The sequence below is a fragment of the Erythrolamprus reginae genome, chromosome 2 (assembly GCF_031021105.1).
Source record: "Erythrolamprus reginae isolate rEryReg1 chromosome 2, rEryReg1.hap1, whole genome shotgun sequence".
NCBI lineage: Eukaryota > Metazoa > Chordata > Lepidosauria > Squamata > Dipsadidae > Erythrolamprus > Erythrolamprus reginae.
This window is the reverse complement of record NC_091951.1, coordinates 14498794-14519531: the sequence shown is the minus strand read 5'-3', so window position 1 is coordinate 14519531 and position 20738 is coordinate 14498794. Positions and strand designations below refer to the sequence as shown.

At 42.9% G+C, this 20738-nt stretch overlaps 1 protein-coding gene across 1 annotated transcript in view; it reads left to right on the top strand.

The window, feature by feature from the left end:
• The window catches only part of LOC139158328 (vomeronasal type-2 receptor 26-like), a 42449-nt gene extending 33542 nt beyond the window's left edge, over positions 1-8907 (top strand). Inside the window, exons 5-7 of the mRNA XM_070735632.1 lie at positions 2831-3043; positions 4694-4820; positions 7096-8907. Coding sequence (XP_070591733.1) covers positions 2831-3043; positions 4694-4820; positions 7096-7997 — 1242 coding nt within the window. The 3' untranslated portion in view covers positions 7998-8907. The remainder of the gene's footprint in view (positions 1-2830; positions 3044-4693; positions 4821-7095) is intronic.
• Positions 8908-20738: the final 11831 nt, after the last annotated feature.

Here is a 20738-nt window from a genome sequence, read left to right as displayed (position 1 = left end):
GGAGTCTGAATGACAACTTCCTTACTAGTCCCTTCAGGATGTTCTACCCTATTTCATCCAGTATTTTCCAGAAACATGGTGCTTGCGCTATAGCAGCTGCACCACTGTTCTTATCCCAGAACTTTAAAAATCTGTGGTTATTGTGATATCCAACAAAATACAAACTTGCTCTATGCTGATCTTTTCTCCTAACCTGTGATGGAATGTGCAACCATGCTGGTGCTCCAAACACATGAGGATAGCTCAAGTCAGGCTTCCCACCATAACACCTCGTGAACGGTATCTCTCCAGTAGTTGAGTGAATAACATTATTTAAGATCACATTCGCACACAGCAACACCTCAGCCCATAACTGACCCGACAATCCAGAATCTCTTATCATGGTTCTCATCATGGCTTGCAGCGTTTCGCCTCTTCTCTCAACAAATGCATTATGCTGTGGCCTATAGGGCACAGATAGCCTATGCTCTACATTGCAATTCTTTAACAAGACAACAAACCTCTTGTTTGTAAATTCTGTACCATAGTCAGTTACCATGCTAACAACTTTCTTAAGAAACAAACAGTGTGCATTCCCCTCCCCAGCTGCATTAATTTTCCAGCTGTTAGTAAACAGATACTTCCTTCAATGGCATTTAGCTTTTCAAAACATTTCTTATCATTAATCAAACAATGTGTCGAACCATTATCAACAACCCACAAATCACATTTCACATTTCTGGTTTGTTTTACATTCCTGGTAGCAACAAAAATATCACCAGGCACTTCTTTCTGTCGATAAAACTTTGCTAACGGTCCTTGCTTTTTGCAGTTGTAGCACTTTCTCACAGAAATATTTATAGGCACAACGTCCCTTTCTTGCTGAGGCTTTTCTTCTCTGAACAGCAAACAGTCTCTCTGCATACTTGATTCCTCAAACAGATGCCCAGTCACCTCAGCTAAAGTAAGTTCATCTTTGGTCAACACTCCTAACGATGATACATAGGTATCGTAGCTGTCATCAAGTGAAGATAAGATAATGTACACTTGATGAATCTCTGAGACAATAAGCTGTTTTTCATGCAGCGCTGCCAAAATCTCCTTCATCACAGTCAAATGAGCTAGCATGTCTCCATTTCAGGCTAAGCGGGTATGAAAAAGTTTCCTTGTTAACTGTATATGTGCTCCAACACTGTCCTGCACACATATCCTCCACAAAATGCCCCAACACTTGGCAGCTGAATTCTCACTATGAATGTGAGTTAGTTGCTGGTCAGCAAGTATAAGTCCAATAAAGCTGTGACCCTTATCATCGTCCTGGTCAAAGTCTTTTTTCTTCTTGGCATCCTCCTCCACATCAGGATCCAAGGCAGTCAAATCCCTCACATTTCAACAACATAGCACATTTGATAGACCCTGTGTTGTAGTTGCTTCCACCCAACTGAGCAATGGAGAAAGCCTTACTGGACTGGAACGTTGCCATCTTAATAATACTGTTACAACAAATATTAACTGTAATACAATGCTGGCTAAATACAGTCCACTCTGCCACCACTGGGCCCATAACCAATATTAGTATGTCTCGGTGCAGCCTTGTGCGAAACCATTGGCATACACACAGCAGAGTTATTGCAGTGGTGTAGTTGTGTGATCCAGCCAGTAAAAGATACAGACCTAGTATTTAACAAAGTATTATTTACATATATATAACACAAAGTGGCAAAAGATAACAAACCGCACACAGCTGTACACAGCTAAGAATATCTCAAAGTAAACTCCCCCCACAGGTACTGGCACCCCCTTATGGCCAAACCAGTCAAAGCTGGTTTACAGTTGTAAACTACCATTGGTAGTTTAATACATGACAACCCCCAAAACATGCAAGTACCATGTACTAACAAAGATGTTCATGATTCTCTTAATGTACTCTTACAACAAGGTAGTCTTAGCTCATCAGTTTCCCATCCGGAAGAAGATTCATCTGCCAATTTTCTTTTTGTTTCTTTCTCTATTCAACTTAACACAGAAACATAGAAGATTGACAGCAGAAAAAGACCTCCTGGTCCATCTAGTCTGCCATTATACTATTTCCTGTATTTTATCTTAGAATGGATGATTTATCACAGGCATGTTTAAATTCAGTTACTGTGGATTTACCAACCACGTCTGCTGGAAGTTTTTTTCAAGCATCTACTAGATTAGATTTAGATTTATTGGATTTATATGCCGCCCCTCTTTCAGTAAAATAATATTTTCTCATGTTGCTTCTGATCTTTCCCCCAATTAACCTCAGATTGTGCCCCTTGTTCTTGTGTTCACTAACCCCCTGAACCTTTAGCATATTTAAATGTTTGGATCGTGTCCCCTCCTTTCCCTTCCGTCCTCTGGACTACACAGATTGAGTTAATTAAGTCTTTGCTGATAAGGTTTATGCTTAAGACCTTCCACTACCTTTGTAGCCCGTCTTTGGACCCGTTCAATTTTATCAATATCTTTTTGAAGGTGAGGTTTCCAGAACTGAACACAGTATTCCAAATGTGATCTCACCAGCGCTCTATAAAGCAGGATCATAATCTCCCTCTTCCTGCTTGTTATACCTCTAGCTATGCAACCAAGCAATCTACTTGCTGACTTTGGTCAAATTTGGTCCATTATATTCTTCAATATGTATTTTTTTCAATATATGATTGATCAATTTATCTGAGCCTTTTTCTTTTTTCTTTTTACTTTTGAACATCTCTTCTCCCAACTCGCAATATTCATGAGTTAGCCAACTGTAGAAGAAAGAATCAAATGTGAGATAAGTAACCAAGTTTTCTGCTTTTAAAATTCCTGGATGTTTCTATTCTAGTTCCATCCATTTCTGGAGAAGAATGACTTTTGCAATATTTCCCATCGGAAATTGTATTTGGACCAAAATGGAAATGTAGCAGCAGATCTGAACGTTATAAGCTGGGTGCTTCTTCCCAGGTTGAATCCTATCGACAAGCAACTGGGGAGTTTTGAAGGGCAGAGATTTATTGTCAATAAAGATACTCTGTCATGGATAAGCTTGAACAGCAAGGTGGGAAAACTTTGGTGTTCTTTCTTTATTTCTGAAAGTGTGGGGACCTATTTCAAGTTGGCCTATCCTAATCAGCAAATTGGCCACTGAGAATTTAATGTGGGGAGTAGAAATATTACATTTTCATAGACTGTTTGGAATGCATCAGTACTATTGATCAAAGTATCCTTTACATGCTAAAATATGGAGCACTGTTCTAAGTATCTATGGAGATTCTAAGTCATCCAGGTCATGGTTGTCCCAAAGATGCTTTTTCAGGAGACAAGTTGTCTTTCTGGTTTTTCTTTGAAGATGTTTAACTGAAGAAGCTTCTTGGATGATCATCTTCTTCTTCAAAGAAAATACACAAAGTTCAGTTGCCTCTTTGAAAAAGCACCTTTGGGACACTGTTCTAAGCTGATTTTGAATTATCCAACATGGGATGCTGTGTGACAATTTTTTTAGGACATAGGTTATGGACCTTATATCCTATAGAATCTGGTATCTCCATAAAAAGGAGGACAGGGGTCATCCAGTGCTGAGGTTAGTGGTGCTCATAGATTCAATTTTGCTTGTTCCTTGTTCCAAAACATTGAAGGAAAAGGCAATTCTGTTAAATAGTTCCCCAATTCAGGTTTGGATTGAATTGAATGAAAATGAATCAAGTCTGGATAAATACCCCCATATCCTTCTGGCAAATGTATCTCAGGATTCCTGTGTCTCCTGAAAAGGAAGGCCCATAGTCAGTAAAGTATTAAATAGGCCAGATATTACCAGCATTATCTATAGTATAACAACAACAACAACAACAACAACAACAACAATAGAGTTGGAAGGGACCTTGGAGGTCTTCTACTCCAACCCCCTGCTTAGGCAGGAAACCCAACACTTCTTCGGACAGATGGTTATCCAACATCTGCTTAAAAACTTCCAGTGTTGGGGCATTCACAACTTCTGGAGGCAAGCTGTTCCAATGATCAACTGTCAGGAAATTTCTCCTTAGTTTTAAGTTACTTACTTACTTACTTAATTACTTACTTACTTACTTACTTACTTACTTACTTACTTACGTATGTATGTATTTGTGTGTGTGTGTGTGTGTATGTGTTTGTTTGTTTGTTTGTTTGTTTGTTTAAACCAAGCAAGCAAGCAAGCAAGCAAGCAAGCAAGCAAGCAAGCAAGCAAGCAAGCAAGCAAGCAAGCAAGCAAGCAAGCAAGCAAGCAAGCAAGCAAGCAAGTAAGTAAGTAACTTAAAACTTACTTACTTACTTACTTACTTGCTTGCTTGCTTGCTTGCTTGCTTGCTTGCTTGCTTGCTTGCTTGCTTGCTTGCTTGGTTTAAACAAACAAACAAACAAACACACACACACACACACACACAAATACATACATAATTAAATATTGAATGGCTTTCCTTCAGAGATTGTGGGTGTCAATCACTGGAGGTTTTTAAGAAGAGCCTGGACAATCTGGAATGATATAAGGTGCTCTGCTTGATCAGGGAGGTAGACTAGAAGACCTCCAAAGTCCCTTTCAACTCTGTTTTTCTGTTATTTTACTATTCTGTCAAAATGTATGCCAGATATTATTTCATTAATGTTCATGTTTATTTATATATTTGATAGATGGTTAATCCTAATGTTTGGCGTTCCTTGTTTTTTTCCCCTTTAGTCTTTGCCTCACTCTAAATGTGTGGAGAATTGTCATCCTGGATTTGTGAAACAAGCTCGAGAAGGAGAGCCAGTTTGCTGCTATGACTGCATTCCTTGTCCGGAGGGGACCATCTCTATGTTAGAAGGTGAGACCTTGGGGAATAGGATTCATGCAGAGCATTTTCATGAAAATGCAAGTTAAAAACAGATCGAGCATGTTCCTGTTTTATTTTGGATCTGTGCAATTTCTATTGTAATTGGACAGCAAAATGATCTAGGGCCAGGAAGAGATAAGATGGTGTGGCAATGTACTATTGCCTGAAAAAGTTTAAGTTTAAATTAAGTTTATTGAATTTATATGCCGCCCCTCTCTGAGGAGTCGGGGTGGTTTACAACATATAAAAAAGATAATATATAACAAAATCCAAATGATTAAAATTAAAAATAATACATTTAAAAAACTAAAGATCCAATTAAAATATGTACATATCCATTCAATCAACATACCCACTATACATTCATTGGTCATGGGAGAGAATCTAATGACCCCAACCTTGATGACATAGGTGAGTCTTTAGACTCTTATGAAAGGTGAGGGGGGATTACGAATCTCTGGGGAGAGCTGATTCCAGAAGGCCGGGCCCTCCACAGAGAAGGCTCTTTCCCTAGGTCCCACCAAGTGACATTGTCTAGTTGATGGGACCTGTAGAAGGCTGACTCTGTGGGACCTAACTGGTCTCTGGGATTCATGCAGCAGGAGGCTGTCCCGTAAGTAAAATATCTCTTGTGTTTTTCATTTTAGAATTTCCTTCTACATTTTGACTTCTAGGAAGATCAGATTTCTTTTGAAACTTGAGGAATTGTCTGAGAATAATTATTGGAAAGATTACTGCAATTATTCTATGGGGGGCTATGTGGGAAGGTATTGCTGGTCTACAAGGTGGTGCTGTAGACAGTTATGTGGATCTCCTGTATTACCACTTCTCCCCACTTTCTCTGCCAAGCTTACTAGAGTCAAGATACACATCATCTCAATTCATTAAATTAAGAAGTGCCATCCAGCAGAGCTTAGGAAGTCCATAAAGATTAGCTCATTCATTATTAACCTCTAATACTGTAGATTCCAATAATAATAATAATAATAATAATAATAATAATAATAATAACAACAACAACAACAACAACAACTAAACAACAATAATGATAATAATAATAACAATAATAATAATAATAGTAATAATAATAATAATAATAATAATAATAATAATAATAATAAAAAAGACGAAACAATCGATCACATACTCAGCTGCTGCAAAAAGATCGCAGAGACTGACTACAAGCATAGACATGATGCTGTGGCACAGATGATCCACTGGAACCTGTGTCGGAACTACCAACTGGTGGGATCATAAGCCCGAAAAAGTGGTCAAAAATGAGCAAGCAAAACTACTGTGGGACTTCCGACTTCAGACTGACCGAATTCAGAAGCATAACACACCAGACATCCTGATTGTGGAGAAAAAGAAAGCATGGATCATCGACATCGCAATCCCAGGAGACAGCAGAATTGAGGAGAAGCAGCTAGAGAAATTAGTGAAATACAAAGATCTAAAAATCGAGCTGCAACGACTCTGGCATAAGCCAGTGAAAGTGATCCCGGTGGTACTTGGCACGCTGGGCGCAGTACCAAAGGATCTCAGCAGACATTTGAAAACCATGGGAATTGACAAAATCTCCATCTGTCAATTGCAAAAGGCCGCTTTACATAATTTGCCGCTACATCACGCAGTCCGTAGTGATCTGTCAATTGCAAAAGGCCGCTTTACTGGGATCGGCAAACATAATTCGCCGCTACATCACGCAGTCCTACGTGCTTGGGAAGCGCCCGACTGGTGATAAAATATGAAATCCAGCATAGTGATCTCGTTTGCTGTGTTGTACTGACATAATAATAATAATAATAATAATAATAATAATAATAATAATAATAATAATAATAATAATAATAATAATAATTATTATTATTATTATTATTATTATTATTATTATTATTATTATTATTATTATTATTATTATTAATTTATTAGATTTGTATGCCGCCCCTCTCTGAAAACTCGGGGCGGCAATGTAGGTTCTACACATTTCATAGGCAATAGATGATAGACAGATAATAGATTAGATCATTCATAGATAGATAAATAGATAGATAGATAGATAGATAGATAGACAGACAGACAGACAGACAGACAGACAGACAGACAGACAGACAGATAGATAGAATTGCATCTTAGAAGTTTTTTATTTCAAATATTAACAAATGCTTCTTTATGGTATCAGCTGTAGCTCCAAGTTGTAACTTCTTGAAATTTAAAAGGACAGAATGTTGAGAAAATGTTGTTGTTGTTGTTTTTATTTTCTCAGATATAGAAAAATGCACCAAATGTCCTGATGATAAATATCCAAATGAGGACAGAGTCCGATGCATCCCCAAAGTTATAACCTTTCTGTTGTATAAAGAAGATCTGGGCATCATCCTAGTGTCTTTTGCTCTACTCTTGTTCCTAATCACAGGCCTTGTTTTAATTATATTCATTAAATATCAAGAAACACCCATTGTCAAAGCCAACAACCAAGACCTCTCTTACATCCTCTTGGTCTCCCTCCTGCTTTGCTTTTTATCTCCTTTTCTCTTCATTGGTCAACCAAGGAAAGCCACCTGCCTTCTCCGACAAACACTTTTCAGCATTATTTTCACAGTTACCATTTCTTCTCTTTTGGCAAAAACAATCATTGTGGTGCTGGCTTTCCTGTCCACAAAACCAGAAAATCAAGTGAAGAGATGGTTGGGGAAAAGTTTGGCAAACTCCATCATCCTTTCTTGTTCTACTATCCAAGTTTTTATCTGTGTCATGTGGCTTGGAGTTTCTCCCCCATATCCTGACTCTGACTTCCAATCCCAGCCTGGAGCGATCATTCTGCAATGCAATGAAGGGTCCACTGTTATGTTCTACATCACCCTCAGCTACATGGGCTTCCTGGCTACTATCTGCTTCACAGTGGCTTTCCTAGCCAGAAATCTCCCTGGGGCCTTCAATGAAGCCAAGCTGATCACCTTTAGCATGCTAGTCTTCTGCAGTGTCTGGGTGAGTTTTATGCCCACCTACCTGAGCACCAAAGGGAAATACATGGAGGCTGTTCAGGTTTTCTCTATCCTGGCCTCCGGTGCTGGATTGCTGGGCTGCATCTTCATCCCCAAATGCTACATTATCATTCTGAGGCCAGACCTGAATACAAAGAAGCAGCTTACAACCAGAAGAAATTAAGAAATATGAGGCAAGGAGATTCAAAGACTGTTTTTGAACAGTCCACATTTAGAAAATGGCCCCAGTTGCTCTCAATACATATAAAGGCCAATCATTTTTCTTGAAGTAATTAAAATGTGTTTGGAAGCTAATGTCCCCAATTTTCTAAGTAAAATACTTTTACTTTTGCCCATCTGAAAAGACAAATCACCAAATAATTTTGGCAAAACAAAAAATATTTATTAAAAAGTGGATCTTTTTATGGGTTTTTTGGGTAGAAACAAATGATACAATATATTTTACAACAGAAAGCATATGTTCAAACATTAAAAGACAATGGTTATATTTGGGACTTCAATAATGGTAAACTTTGTTTCCACATAACATTCCACAAGCGGCAAATTTATCAATTACAATATTAGGATTTGCACCAGAGATGGGTTCTAACTTACCTCACTGCCGGTTCACATCCTCCCAGTGCAAAAAATTAATCAAAAAATCCCCCCCCCCAAGCCAAAAACAAAATAGTGGTAGATGTGCAGTGCAAGAAACTTGTCTTCTGTGCAGAATTTCTTTTTTACCCCCCTCCCAGATGGTGGGGTCCAAGGACCAGCACCAACAGAACTGGTTCTATGATGTCACCAAAGATTGTTACTGATTCTATACATAACCTGCAACTTGTAAATGTATTCAAGTGGTTCAAGTGATTTATAAGGTACAGAAACAAATGTTACATAGAGCCCATTTGGTGTATGTAATACTTTAGAAAGCAAGTGATCAAACTATTAAAGTTAATTTTATTGTTCATATGCTTTTTTTTATTTTAATGTTGAATGTTTAATCTTGTTTTTTCTTGATTGTAAACCCCCTAGGGATACCTCTTGTCAAGATGATCAGTATATAAATAAATAAATAAATAAATAAAACAAAAGGAATTGATTATATGTTCAATTACATTGAAAAATGGAAAACTCTGATTTTAAATAAGTGGCAAATTTATGGATTACATTGCTCTTTTCAGTCTGGGTGTCTGTTTTAAACCCTTCAAGTATATTTAAAGACTTTCAAGATACACACGCTATTGTTTGGTGCTCAAAAGTATAAGCAAGAATTCTTAAAGAATACTTGGCATGTATTCTTTTGGCATGCGAACCAAAAAAGGTTCACCATCACTGTCCTAGAATGCTTCCAAAATGCTTGTTGTTTACCAAGCTGGACTTTAGAGGTGCTTCTACTCCAGAGCTGGATGGAATAGAGTCAGCAAACTATTACAGGCCACCAGACCATCTCAGGGGAGGTGTCTTTTCTGTAATAATGGCTGTCTTGAAATCATACCATTTCTTTTCTTTTTAAAAAATATAATTTATTAATTTAATGAAAGAGGAAGGGGAAAATGGGAGTACAAAATCAAAAGGAGGGGAGAGGAGGGGAAAGGAAAATATATTTATACTGATTTTGAAGGTAAAAATTGCAAAAAATTACAAAAATCCATTATATTCCTTAATATATATACATTATTATACAGCAATTCATATTATTACATTAGTTCTATTCAAGTTTCGATCTTAATTTACATTGCAATGAGCAGCTTTATTATCTATACCTTATGTTGCTTGATAAATCTAAATCATACCATTTCAACACGTATCCATATATTGAAATTGCTGGGTAAATCACCCTTCTGTAAGTATGTGGAAGAGTGGAGGAGACCAGTCTACTCACACATGATTCCAAAACCACTGAGCATTTCTCAAGTTCTGTCATGTGTCTGCTTTGCCTGTCCCCTTTAATGAATTACCATCCTATTCTGTCTGTGGAGAAATGGGTAGGATGCATCAGTACCAGAAACACAGCACAGGTTGATTGTGGGATAAAACTCATGATTGGATCACAGAACCAGAAGGATATCAATTGTCCAAAAAAGAAAAAAAATAGATTCAACAATAGAGTTGGAGGGGTCAGGTTGCATCCTATGTAAAGAAGGACTCTGGGTGGATTACAAGGATTATTAAAAAAAAACAGTTCAAAAAACAATTTAAAACCCCTTTTATAAAAGCATTCAAATCTTTTGTGGCCAGATCTAAAAAGATGTATTGTTTGCTCAACAGCTCCAGGCCTGCCAGCAGAGCCATGTCTTTAAGACTTTAAGAATTGCATGAAAGCTGTTTGTATAATAAATAATAATAAATTATTTCTAGATGGTCAATGTCATCCTTTGCCTTCGCACTCCTGCACCTTTAATGGAAGGAGATGGGTTGATTCTAGCAGTTTGGCAATTGAAGATTGGTCAATGTAATGGACTTGAGGATGTGGAGACAAGAGCTTGAACTTTCAACCTAGTGGAGAAATCCCAGGGACTTCAGATTTCGGTTTCTCTGCTAATAAATAGGAATTTTGAGGAATACTTTTCCTCGGACTCTGATTTAGATTTGGATGCTATTTAGAACTCTGTCACTGTAGATCACATCATGACCAGCTGGAAGCTGAAGGCATATATCGGTCCATTATCTCATTTTTTTTAATATGACCAGTCCTGTGCTTCAATGGTTAGTTCACCTAGACAATGATATTTGAACATAGATATTTTTAACATCTACATTTTATTGGGTTCTACTAATCTAGGTGAAATGTTAATATATAACATTAACATATCATCCATGGACTATATTGTGTGTGTGTGTGACATGTTTTTTGCTGAATTTGAAATTAAGGGAGACTAGGATAGATCTATTTCGGCCTTATTTTGGCCTCATCAGCTAGCCATACCCACTGGGACTTGAACCTGCAACCTTTGCCTTGTAAGGCAGAGAATTGTCCTCTAGGCTACAGTATCCAATCCCTTCAGCTCTGCACCAGGGAAGGGTTACATATTTTTATGTATATATGTAGATTGTTCTGAGTTTGGGTTTTGCCCTGCGTAATATTTTGCATGTCTATGCGACGTTTCGGTGAAATCACATTCACCATCATCAGGCTGAAGTTTCAAGTTTCGTGCTGTTGTAAAAATGGAATGTTTGCAACTGTCATTTCTTCCTAGTATATAGTGTGGGGGTGGAGATTTGGTTTGAATGTAGCAAATAGATTGGGTGATTATGTTTTAGTGATCTGATTGGTTGGTGGAATCATAATTATTAGAAGGATTGACATGGTGATTTTTATGAGGTGTTTTTTTGTTTAAGGCTGGTTTCCAAATCTCTGGTAGGCGGGACGTGTCATCTCTTTTATTTATACAAAGGGGTTTTTTCTCAATCTCTATTGCTTCCAAAGTAATTCTTCTATATAAATTTTCTGTTTTGTGAAGTAATTTAGTTTTTTCAAAGTCAATTTCGTGCCCTGTTTTTTTAATGTGCTGGACAAGGGAGGAAGTCTTTTCTTCTTTTTTAATTGCATTTTTATGTTCTGCAATTAAAAAAGAAGAAAAGACTTCCTCCCTTGTCCAGCACATTAAAAAAACAGGGCACGAAATTGACTTTGAAAAAACTAAATTACTTCACAAAACAGAAAATTGGTTCCATTTCGGCCTTGTTCTGGCCTCATCAGCTAGCCACACCCTTCCTTACTGGGATTTGATCTGGTGGACTCTGCCTTGTAAGGCAGAGAATTAGCAGTAGTGCTATCAGATCAGTTCCCTTCCAGCTCTGTACCAGGGAGGGGCTATATGTTATTTTATGTCAGATCACTCTGGTATATTTAAAGGAACGTCACAGCTCCTTTTTTGCCTCTAGGCCCAACCCAGAACCACTTCAAGGCAGTTAATTTTTATTTTATAGCCAACAACTATATTCTGTATGTGTCAAATGTTTTTTTAGCTGGAATTTTAAAATTAAGGGAGACTAGGATGGTCCCATTTTGGCCTTGTTCTGGCCTCATCAGCTAGCCACACCCTTCCTTACTGGGATTTGATCTGGTGGACTCTGCCTTGTAAGGCAGAGAATTAGCAGTAGTGCTATCAGATCAGTTCCCTTCCAGCTCTGTACCAGGGAGGGGCTATATGTTATTTTATGTCGGATCACCCTGGTATAGGGATCGTTGATGTAACTGAGGTATGCTGATTAGTTAATGGTTGTAGATTAGGCGTGATATCCTGAGTAGTTGGAGCTTGCAGGCTACTTGATTGTTTTGCAATGTGTGTTCTGAGTCTGGTTTCAGTTTCTATGGCTGGGATAAGTTTGAGGGCTGGTTTCCAGATGTCTGGTAGGCGGGAGGTATCATCCCGCTTGTTCATATTTTGGGGATGTTTTTCTATCTCGATGGCTTCCATGATTATTCTTTTGCTGTAGTGTTCTGTTTTATAAATTAATTTGGTACTGCAAAACAATCAAGTAGCCTGCAAGTTCCAACTTCTCAGGATATCACGCCTAATCTACAACCATTAACTAATGGGCCACCACAGAGAAGGCTCTTCCCCTGGGTCCTGCCAAGCGATATTGTTTAGTCGATAGGACCTGGAGAAGGCCAATTCTGTGTATGATATAGTCCGTGTATGATATGATATGTCATAGGCTAAATCAATAAAAATCTGTATAGCTTTCATTTCATTTCATTTCATTTATTGGATTTATATGCCGCCCCTCTCTGAAAACTCGCGGCGGCTAACAACAGTCATGAACAATATACAGTAAAAAATCCAATACTAAAAAACTAGCTTAAAACCCCTTAATATATAAAACCAGCATACACACAAACATACCATACATACAGTTGTATCAGCCTAGGGGGAGAAGAACTCTTAATTCCCCCATGCCTGGCGGCAGAGGTGGGTTTTGAGTAGCTTTCAAAAGGCAAGGAGGGTAGGGGCAGTTCTAATCTCCGGGGGGAGTTGGTTCCAGAGGGCCGGGGCCGCCACAGAGAAGGCTCTTCTCCTGGGTCCCGCCAAGTGGCATTGTTTCGTTGAAGGGACCCGGAGAAGACCCACTCTGTGGGACCTAACTGGCCGCTGGGATTCGTGCGGCAGAAGGCGGTTCCAGAGATAATCTGGTCCGGTGCCATGAAGTGCTTTATAGGTCATAACCAACACTTTGAATTGTGACCGGAAACTGACCGGCAACCAATGCAGACTGCGGAGTGTTGGTGTGACATGGGCATGTTTGGGAAAGCCAATGATTGCTCTCGCAGCTGCATTCTGCACGATCTGAAGTTTCCGAACACTTTTCAAAGGTAGCCCCATGTAGAGAGCGTTACAGTAGTCGAGCCTCGAGGTGATGAGGGCATGAGTGACTGTGAGCAGTGACTCCCGGTCCAAATAGGGTCGCAACTGATGCACCAGGCGAACCTGGGTGAACGCCCCCCTCGCCACAGCTGAAAGATGTTTCTCTAATGTGAGCTGTGGATCGAGGAGGACGCCCAAGTTGCGAACCCTCTCTGAGGGGGTCAATGTTTCTCCCCCCAGGGTAATGGACGGACAGATGGAATTGTCCTTGGGAGGCAAGACCCACAGCCACTCCGTCTTGTCTGGATTGAGTTTGAGTTTGTTGACACCCATCCAGGCCCCAACAGCCTCCAGGCACCGGCACATCACTTCCGCTGCTTCGCTGACTGGACATGGGGTGGAGATGTATAGCTGGGTATCATCGGCATATTGATGATACCTCACCCCATGCCCTTGGATGATCTCACCCAGCGGTTTCATGTAGATGTTAAATAGCAGGGGGGAGAGGACCGACCCCTGAGGCACCCCACAAGGGAGAAACCTAGAGGTCGACCTCTGACCCCCCACTAACACCGACTGCGACCGACCGGAGAGGTAGGAGGAGAACCACTGGAGAACAGTGCCTACCACTCCCAACCCCTCCAGCCGGCGCAGAAGGATACCATGGTCGATGGTATCGAAAGCCGCTGAGAGGTCAAGAAGCACCAGGACAGAGGACAAGCCCCTGTCCCGGGCCCGCCAGAGATCATCCATCAACGCGACCAAAGCAGTTTCCATGCTGTAACCGGGCCTGAAACCTGACTGCTGGAGACCTAGATAATCGGCTTCTTCCAAGGACCGCTGGAGCTGGAGTGCCACCACCTTCTCAACAACCTTCCCCATGAAGGGAAGGTTGGAGACTGGACGGTAGTTATTGAGTACGGCTGGGTCCAGGGAGGGCCTCTTGAGGAGGGGGCGCACGAGCGCTTCTTTATAGAGTGTTGGAAAAACTCCCCTCCCCAAGGAAGCGTTGGTAATCTCCTGGGCCCAGCTCCGTGTCACCTCTCGACTGGCCGAAACCAACCAAGAGGGACACGGATCCAGTGAACAGGTGGCGGAACTCATAGCTCCAATGGCCTTGTCCACTTCATCAGGTGTCACCAAGTCAAACTCCTCCCAGACAGATGGACAAAGACGTTTAGCCCCGTCACCTCGACTGACTCGTTGTCAGTCGACTCTGTTTTACAATTGGAGTCGAGGTCGGCCCGGATCCGAGCGATTTTATCAGCGGAAAACGTGTTAAAGTCCTCGGCACTACTCTGTAAGGGCTCCCCAACTCCCCCCTGATTAAGAAGGGAGCGGGTTACCCTAAACAGAGCGGCCGGGATTCCGCTGATGCAATCAAGGCGGAATGATACGCGCATCTTGCCGCCTTGAGCGCCACTTTGTAAGTCTTAACATGTGCTCTTACAAGTGTTCGATCGGATTTGGACTTACTCTTCCTCCATCGCTTCTCTAGATGTCTCTTCTGGCGCTTCAACTCCCGGAGCTCCTCGTTGAACCATGGAGCTCTACGGGGTCTAGCGCCACGGAGAGGTCGCAGCGGCGCAATTTGGTCAAGGGCCTCCGCTGCAGTCTTGTTCCAGGCCTCAGCCAGAGACTCTGCCAGACTGCGGACGAGTGTATCTGGAAGAACCACAAGCGCCTTCTGAAAACCTTCTGGATCCATCAGGCGTCTGGGGCGGAACATCTTAATTGGTTCCGCCTCCCTGCGGGGGAGGATTGGAGCCAGGAAGTCAAGCCGCAGTAGAAAATGGTCTGACCATGACAAAGGCAACACTTCTAAGCCCCTTAGTCTCAGACCATTACTCAGTTGCTCAGAGAGGAATACCATGTCGGGTGAGTGCCCCCCCTCATGAGTCGGACCCTGAACTACTTGAGTCAGGTCTATGGCTGCCATGGTGGCCATGAACTCCTGTGCCAGTCCAGAGGATTCACCGAGCGACGGCAGGTTGAGGTCCCCCAAGACAATAAGTCTCGGGAAACCCACCGCCAGCCCGGCTACCTCCTCGAGCAGCACAGGCAGGGCTTGTGCCACGCAGCTGGGAGGCAGGTACGTGAGAAACAAGCCCACCTGAACCCCTAAGTCCAACTTCACCAGGAGGGACTCGCAACCCCCAATCTCCGGAGCAACGAGTCTACGCAGGCAAAGGCTCTCCCTGGCTATAATAGCCGCTCCTCCCCCCCTTCCCCGGGATCGAGGTTGGTGCCGTATCTGAAACCCGGCTGGGCAAATTTCAGAGAGAGGAACTCCTCCCTCTGGGCCCAGCCAGGTTTCAGTTACACATGCCAGGTCGGCCTCCTCATCCAGGATCAGATCCCGTATGAGGAGAGCTTTATTTACCACCGACCTGGCATTGAGTAGCAGCAACCTGAGCCCAGGGCCAGATTTACACTCATCACCAGTATTCTGGGTTGAGCTCACGGAGCCGGAACAAGGGATCATTATTAAGCAACGATCCCTCCTTCCCCTGGAACGGCTAGCTCCGTGGCTCCCGCCATATCTGCCTCTCCCCAGCACCACTGAGATATCCTGACCCTCTGTCACCCCAGAGATAGCCGCCCCTCCCCCCTCCGGCCTCTCCAGCGCCAGGTTGGCCAAGTATATTATTTACATCACTCTCATTCATCTCACCCATACTATGACCCCACCCATCCCACCCGTCCCATCCATACCAATCAGTTGCTCCATACACCCTATGCCCACCCCAATTATCCATCACTAAAACCTCCCCCCAATAATTTAGTTAAAAAATGAATCAATTTATAATTAAAAATACTAAAGGTTAAAATACTAATAAAAAAGAAATAAATACAAATAGAAAATATAGAATATATAAAATATAGGTAATAGTGTAGCAATTCAGTTGATTAAAGTGAACCCAGTCAGCAGCAAATAACAACAGCAGTAAATAACAATGTAATACTAATTTGGAGATGATTTTAAAATGTCCCATATTCCAGATTTGCTATTTGAAAGTGGTTCCACTGTATGGTCCTTGACTTTATATTCTCAGTGCCTGGCACCCAACTCCTTGATGGTGCCAGGTTCCAGATATTGCTTCTGAACACTCAGTTGATGCATAATAAGGCTCTTCTTGACCATTGTGTTATCTGCTGTCCTACGCTGAAGCCTTGTTGTGTCCTCTTCTCTCCTGGGCTCCTGTGTCATCTATGGTTTGTTTTATTCTTTTAGGAAGCTGTAGCTAGACCTGTTTTGTTTTATTTTGTTGTTTTTTGTCTAAGGGTAGCTGAGAAAACATTTCCCTGGTCTGGCGAAATATATTGTGTGATTATGTTCTTTGCAAGAAGAAAAGTTAGCTTATTTCAGTAATAAAATATTGTTCAAGTATTGTTCCCAGGGGTGGGCTGCTAGCCAGGATGCCTAATTAGAGTCAGTTCTGCAGCTCTGGAGGTACCGTGAGTTTGAGTGGAATTATGCTTCTGCGCCCATGCAGGTGGCAAATCACACACGAAGATGCAGGTGCATCTGTGTTCCGGCAAGGTTTTTTTGCTTCCACGCAGTGTGAATGCCATCATTAGTGATGTGACTGGGTTACATGGGTTATATGAATATCATTGAAGTCATTTTATTGTAGTGGTTAAGCAGTGAAGGGCTACAAAAGGTTTTACTACCACACTGTGGGTGTGGCTTATGCAGGATACCCTGCATTTTCTTTCGACATCTTTCAGTGCAAATTGGGTGCTATGGGGTGGAGCTCCATTTTTTCCTACCCCACTGTGTTCCCCCTTGTCTGGGCAGTAACCCACACCTGTGGTTAAGGCACTGGAAAACCATCAGTTCTAATCCTTCATTAGACACAAAGCCAGTTTGGTGAATCTAAGCCAGCCATTCTTTCAGAACCCTTGGAAATAAGCAATGGTTATCCCATTCTGAAAAGCCTTAGTAAGATCTCTGGGTCATTTTCATCTGTTGCTTTTCTGACAACCTTCATACAAAGATGGCTGAATGTCAAGGTTCCAGAAAAAATACCCCCAACAAAATTAAACTCCAAGGCAAAAAGTTCCTCAAACCTCCAATTTATTAGAGATGTCATGTTGGCACATCTGGGGAAACATGAATCTGAAAGCTTCCAGGGTTTTCCCACCCAGTTGAAATTTCACAAGCCTGCCCCGCACCCAAAAGCTCATCACATGGTCCAATCAAATCTTCAAATTCAACTGGAGATGCTGCTCCACTGGACTACGGACGTCTGGAGGCCATGCAGTGCCGTTTGGCAGATAGGGAACCAGAGATGTTGCTCGGAAATCAGCAATGCCTTTGGAAGCTATCGGGGAGCAACCAGCGAGGTCTGGGGTCCTGTGGGAGCCAAGAAGCCGGTGGCAGAGGGGAAACCTGGGAGTGTTGGCCGGTGGCATTGGCCGGCACCAAAGAGCCAGAAAAAGGGTAATTAACATCAAGAAGAGACTTTTTACCCAGGACTGCGACATTCCCCCTCGGGACTCTGAACATTCTAATAACTCAGAACTTATTTATATTTTTAGATTTTCTATTCCTTGTTTTAATAATTAATCTATATCTTAATTAAATTATTGGGTGGTTTTTAAGAAATGGAAAATTGGGGCGGGTCTAGGAATATATATGGGTGGGTGGGAGTGTGGCATGGATGAGGTGAATGGAAATGGTGTGATTGACATAACAGGCCCACCTGGTGCTGGAGAGGCAGGACGGGAGAGGGCACCTATCTCTGAGGTGGCAGAGGGTCAGAATATTCCAGTGTTGCTGGGGAGAGGCAGATATGGTGGGAGCCACAGAGCTAGCCGTTCCAGGGGAAGGAGGGATCGTTGCTTAATAATGATCCCTTGTTCCGGCTCCGTGAGCTCAACCCAGAATACTGGTGATGAGTGTAAATCTGGCCCTGGGCTCAGGTTGCTGCTACTCAATGCCAGGTCGGTGGTAAATAAAGCTCTCCTCATACGGGATCTGATCCTGGATGAGGAGGCCGACCTGGCATGTGTAACTGAAACCTGGCTGGGCCCAGAGGGAGGAGTTCCTCTCTCTGAAATTTGCCCAGCCGGGTTTCAGATATGGCACCAACCTCGATCCCGGGGAAGGGGGGGAGGAGCGGCTATTATAGCCAGGGAGAGCCTTTGCCTGCGTAGACTCGTTGCTCCGGAGATTGGGGGTTGTGAGTCCCTCCTGGTGAAGTTGGACTTAGGGGTTCAGGTGGGCTTGTTTCTCACGTACCTGCCTCCCAGCTGCGTGGCACAAGCCCTGCCTGTGCTGCTCAAGGAGGTAGCCGGGCTGGCGGTGGGTTTCCCGAGACTTATTGTCTTGGGGGACCTCAACCTGCCGTCGCTCGGTGAATCCTCTGGACTGGCACAGGAGTTCATGGCCACCATGGCAGCCATAGACCTGACTCAAGTAGTTCAGGGTCCGACTCACGAGGGGGGGGCATGCACCTGACACAGTATTCCTCTCTGAGCAACTGACTAATGGTCTGAGACTAAGGGGCTTAGAAGTGTTGCCTTTGTCATGGTCAGACCATTTTCTATTGTGGCTTGACTTCCTGGCTCCAATCCTTCCCTGCAGGGAGGCGGAACTGACTAGGTGGTTCCTTCCCAGATATCTGATGGACCCAGAGGGCTTTCAGAGGACGCTTGGGGTTATTCCAGATGCACTCGTCCACAGTTTGGCAGAGTCTCTTGCTGAGGCCTGGAACAAGGCTGCAGCGGAGGCTCTTGACTGGATTGCACCATTGCGACCTCTCTGCGGCACTAGACCCCGTAGAGCTCCATGGTTCAACGAGGAGCTCTGGGAGTTGAAATGCCAGAAGAGACGTCTAGAAAAGCGATGGAAGAGTAAGTCCGAATCTGATCGAGCACTTGTAAGAGCTCATATTAAGACTTACAAAGTGGCACTCAAGGCGGCAAGATGCACATATCATGCTGCCTTGATTGCATCAGCGGAATCTCGCCCAGCCACTCTGTTTAGGGTGACCTGCTCCCTTCTTAACCATGGGTGAGTTGGGGAGCCCTTGCAGAGTAATGCCGAGGATTTTAATACATTTTTCGCTGATAAGGTCGCTCAGATCCGGGCAGATCTTGACTCTGATTGGATAACAGAGTCGACTGACTCATTGTCAGTCGACTCTGTTATCCAATCGGAGTCAAGGTGACTGGGGTCCATCTGTCTGGGAAGAATTTGATCTGGTGACACCTGATGAAGTGGACAAGGCCATTGGAGCTGTGAGTTCCACCACCTGTTTACTGGATTCGTGTTCTTCCTGGCTGGTTTCGGCCAGCAGGGGGAAGAGACTTCTCTGTGGGGGCACTGGCCCTCTGGAATAAGCTCCCCCGGAAGATTTGCACTGTCCCCATCCTCCTTGCCTTCCGAAACAGTTTAAAAACTCATCTTTGTCTCCAGGCCTGGGGATATTAGATCTTTCCCCTGACCGACGAATGTTTTAAGCGTAATTTACTGAGTGAATGTTAATGAACGTTTTTAAAAGTGTTTTAGAATTTTTAAAAAGTTTTTTAATGGTATTAATTGGATATATTTTATTGTTTGTTTTCTACATATGCTGTAAGCTGCCCTGAGTCCCTGGAGAGAGGCAGCATACAAATCCAATTAAACTAAGCTAAACTAAACTTCCTCCCCTGTCTGTTGCACCATAATTTTCACCTTAAGGAGGAAAGAGGAGATGGCTTTAGTCACTATTGGGTTGTCTTCACCACTTCCCTCCTCATCCCAACACAGAGATGTTGTTTCTCCTGGCAATATCTCAGTCTTGTCAGATGGGGGTGGACATTCTTCTTGGGCCAGGTAGCTCCACTCCAGTGGCTTTGGGGGCTTTTCCCATGTCCCAGGGGTTGGCCTGGCTCTCGATAACAGAATTGGAGCCAGTGCTAAACATTCTGAAATGCGATGGTTGGTTTGGCCGCATCTATGGCACTTTACGCTTCTCGTTGCTTCAGGGCCTGGGGTCGTAGCATGCTTTATTTCAGATTGGTGACCTTCTGGCTTGGCTTTTGGCCAGGGTTTTTGGGGGTCTCAGGTCTCATGATGGCCATGTTGTAGCAGTCCTGGATCCGGTCCAGGACCTGCCTGGATATTACATGTATTTATCAATTCTGGGTCAAGGGTTTCCCGGAATGTGTGCACCATGAGTTGCTCAGGCCAGTCTTGCACCTTCCCTTCTGCTCTTATGAACTCCCACATCAACTCTTTAACTGGGTATCCCACTTGCTTTAACCTGCTCCTGGATGAGATCATCCTGGGGCACGGGGTGAGTTACCACCAGTACACTGATGATACTCAGCTGTACATTTCCATCCCGTGTCCACTCAGTGAAGCAGTGGAAGTAATGTCCTGGTGTCTGGAGGTTGTCAGGGTCTGGATGGATGCCAATAGGCTCAAGCTCAATCCAGACAAGATTGAATGGCTGTGGGTACTGCCTCCCAAGGTCATGTCCATCTGTCCATCCATTACCCTCGAGGGGGATTACTGACCCCCTCAGAGTGGGTCTGCAACTTGGGTGTCCTCCTCGATCCACAGCTGACTTTAGGACACCATCTTTCAGCTGTGGCGAGGGGGGCATTTGCCCAGGTCT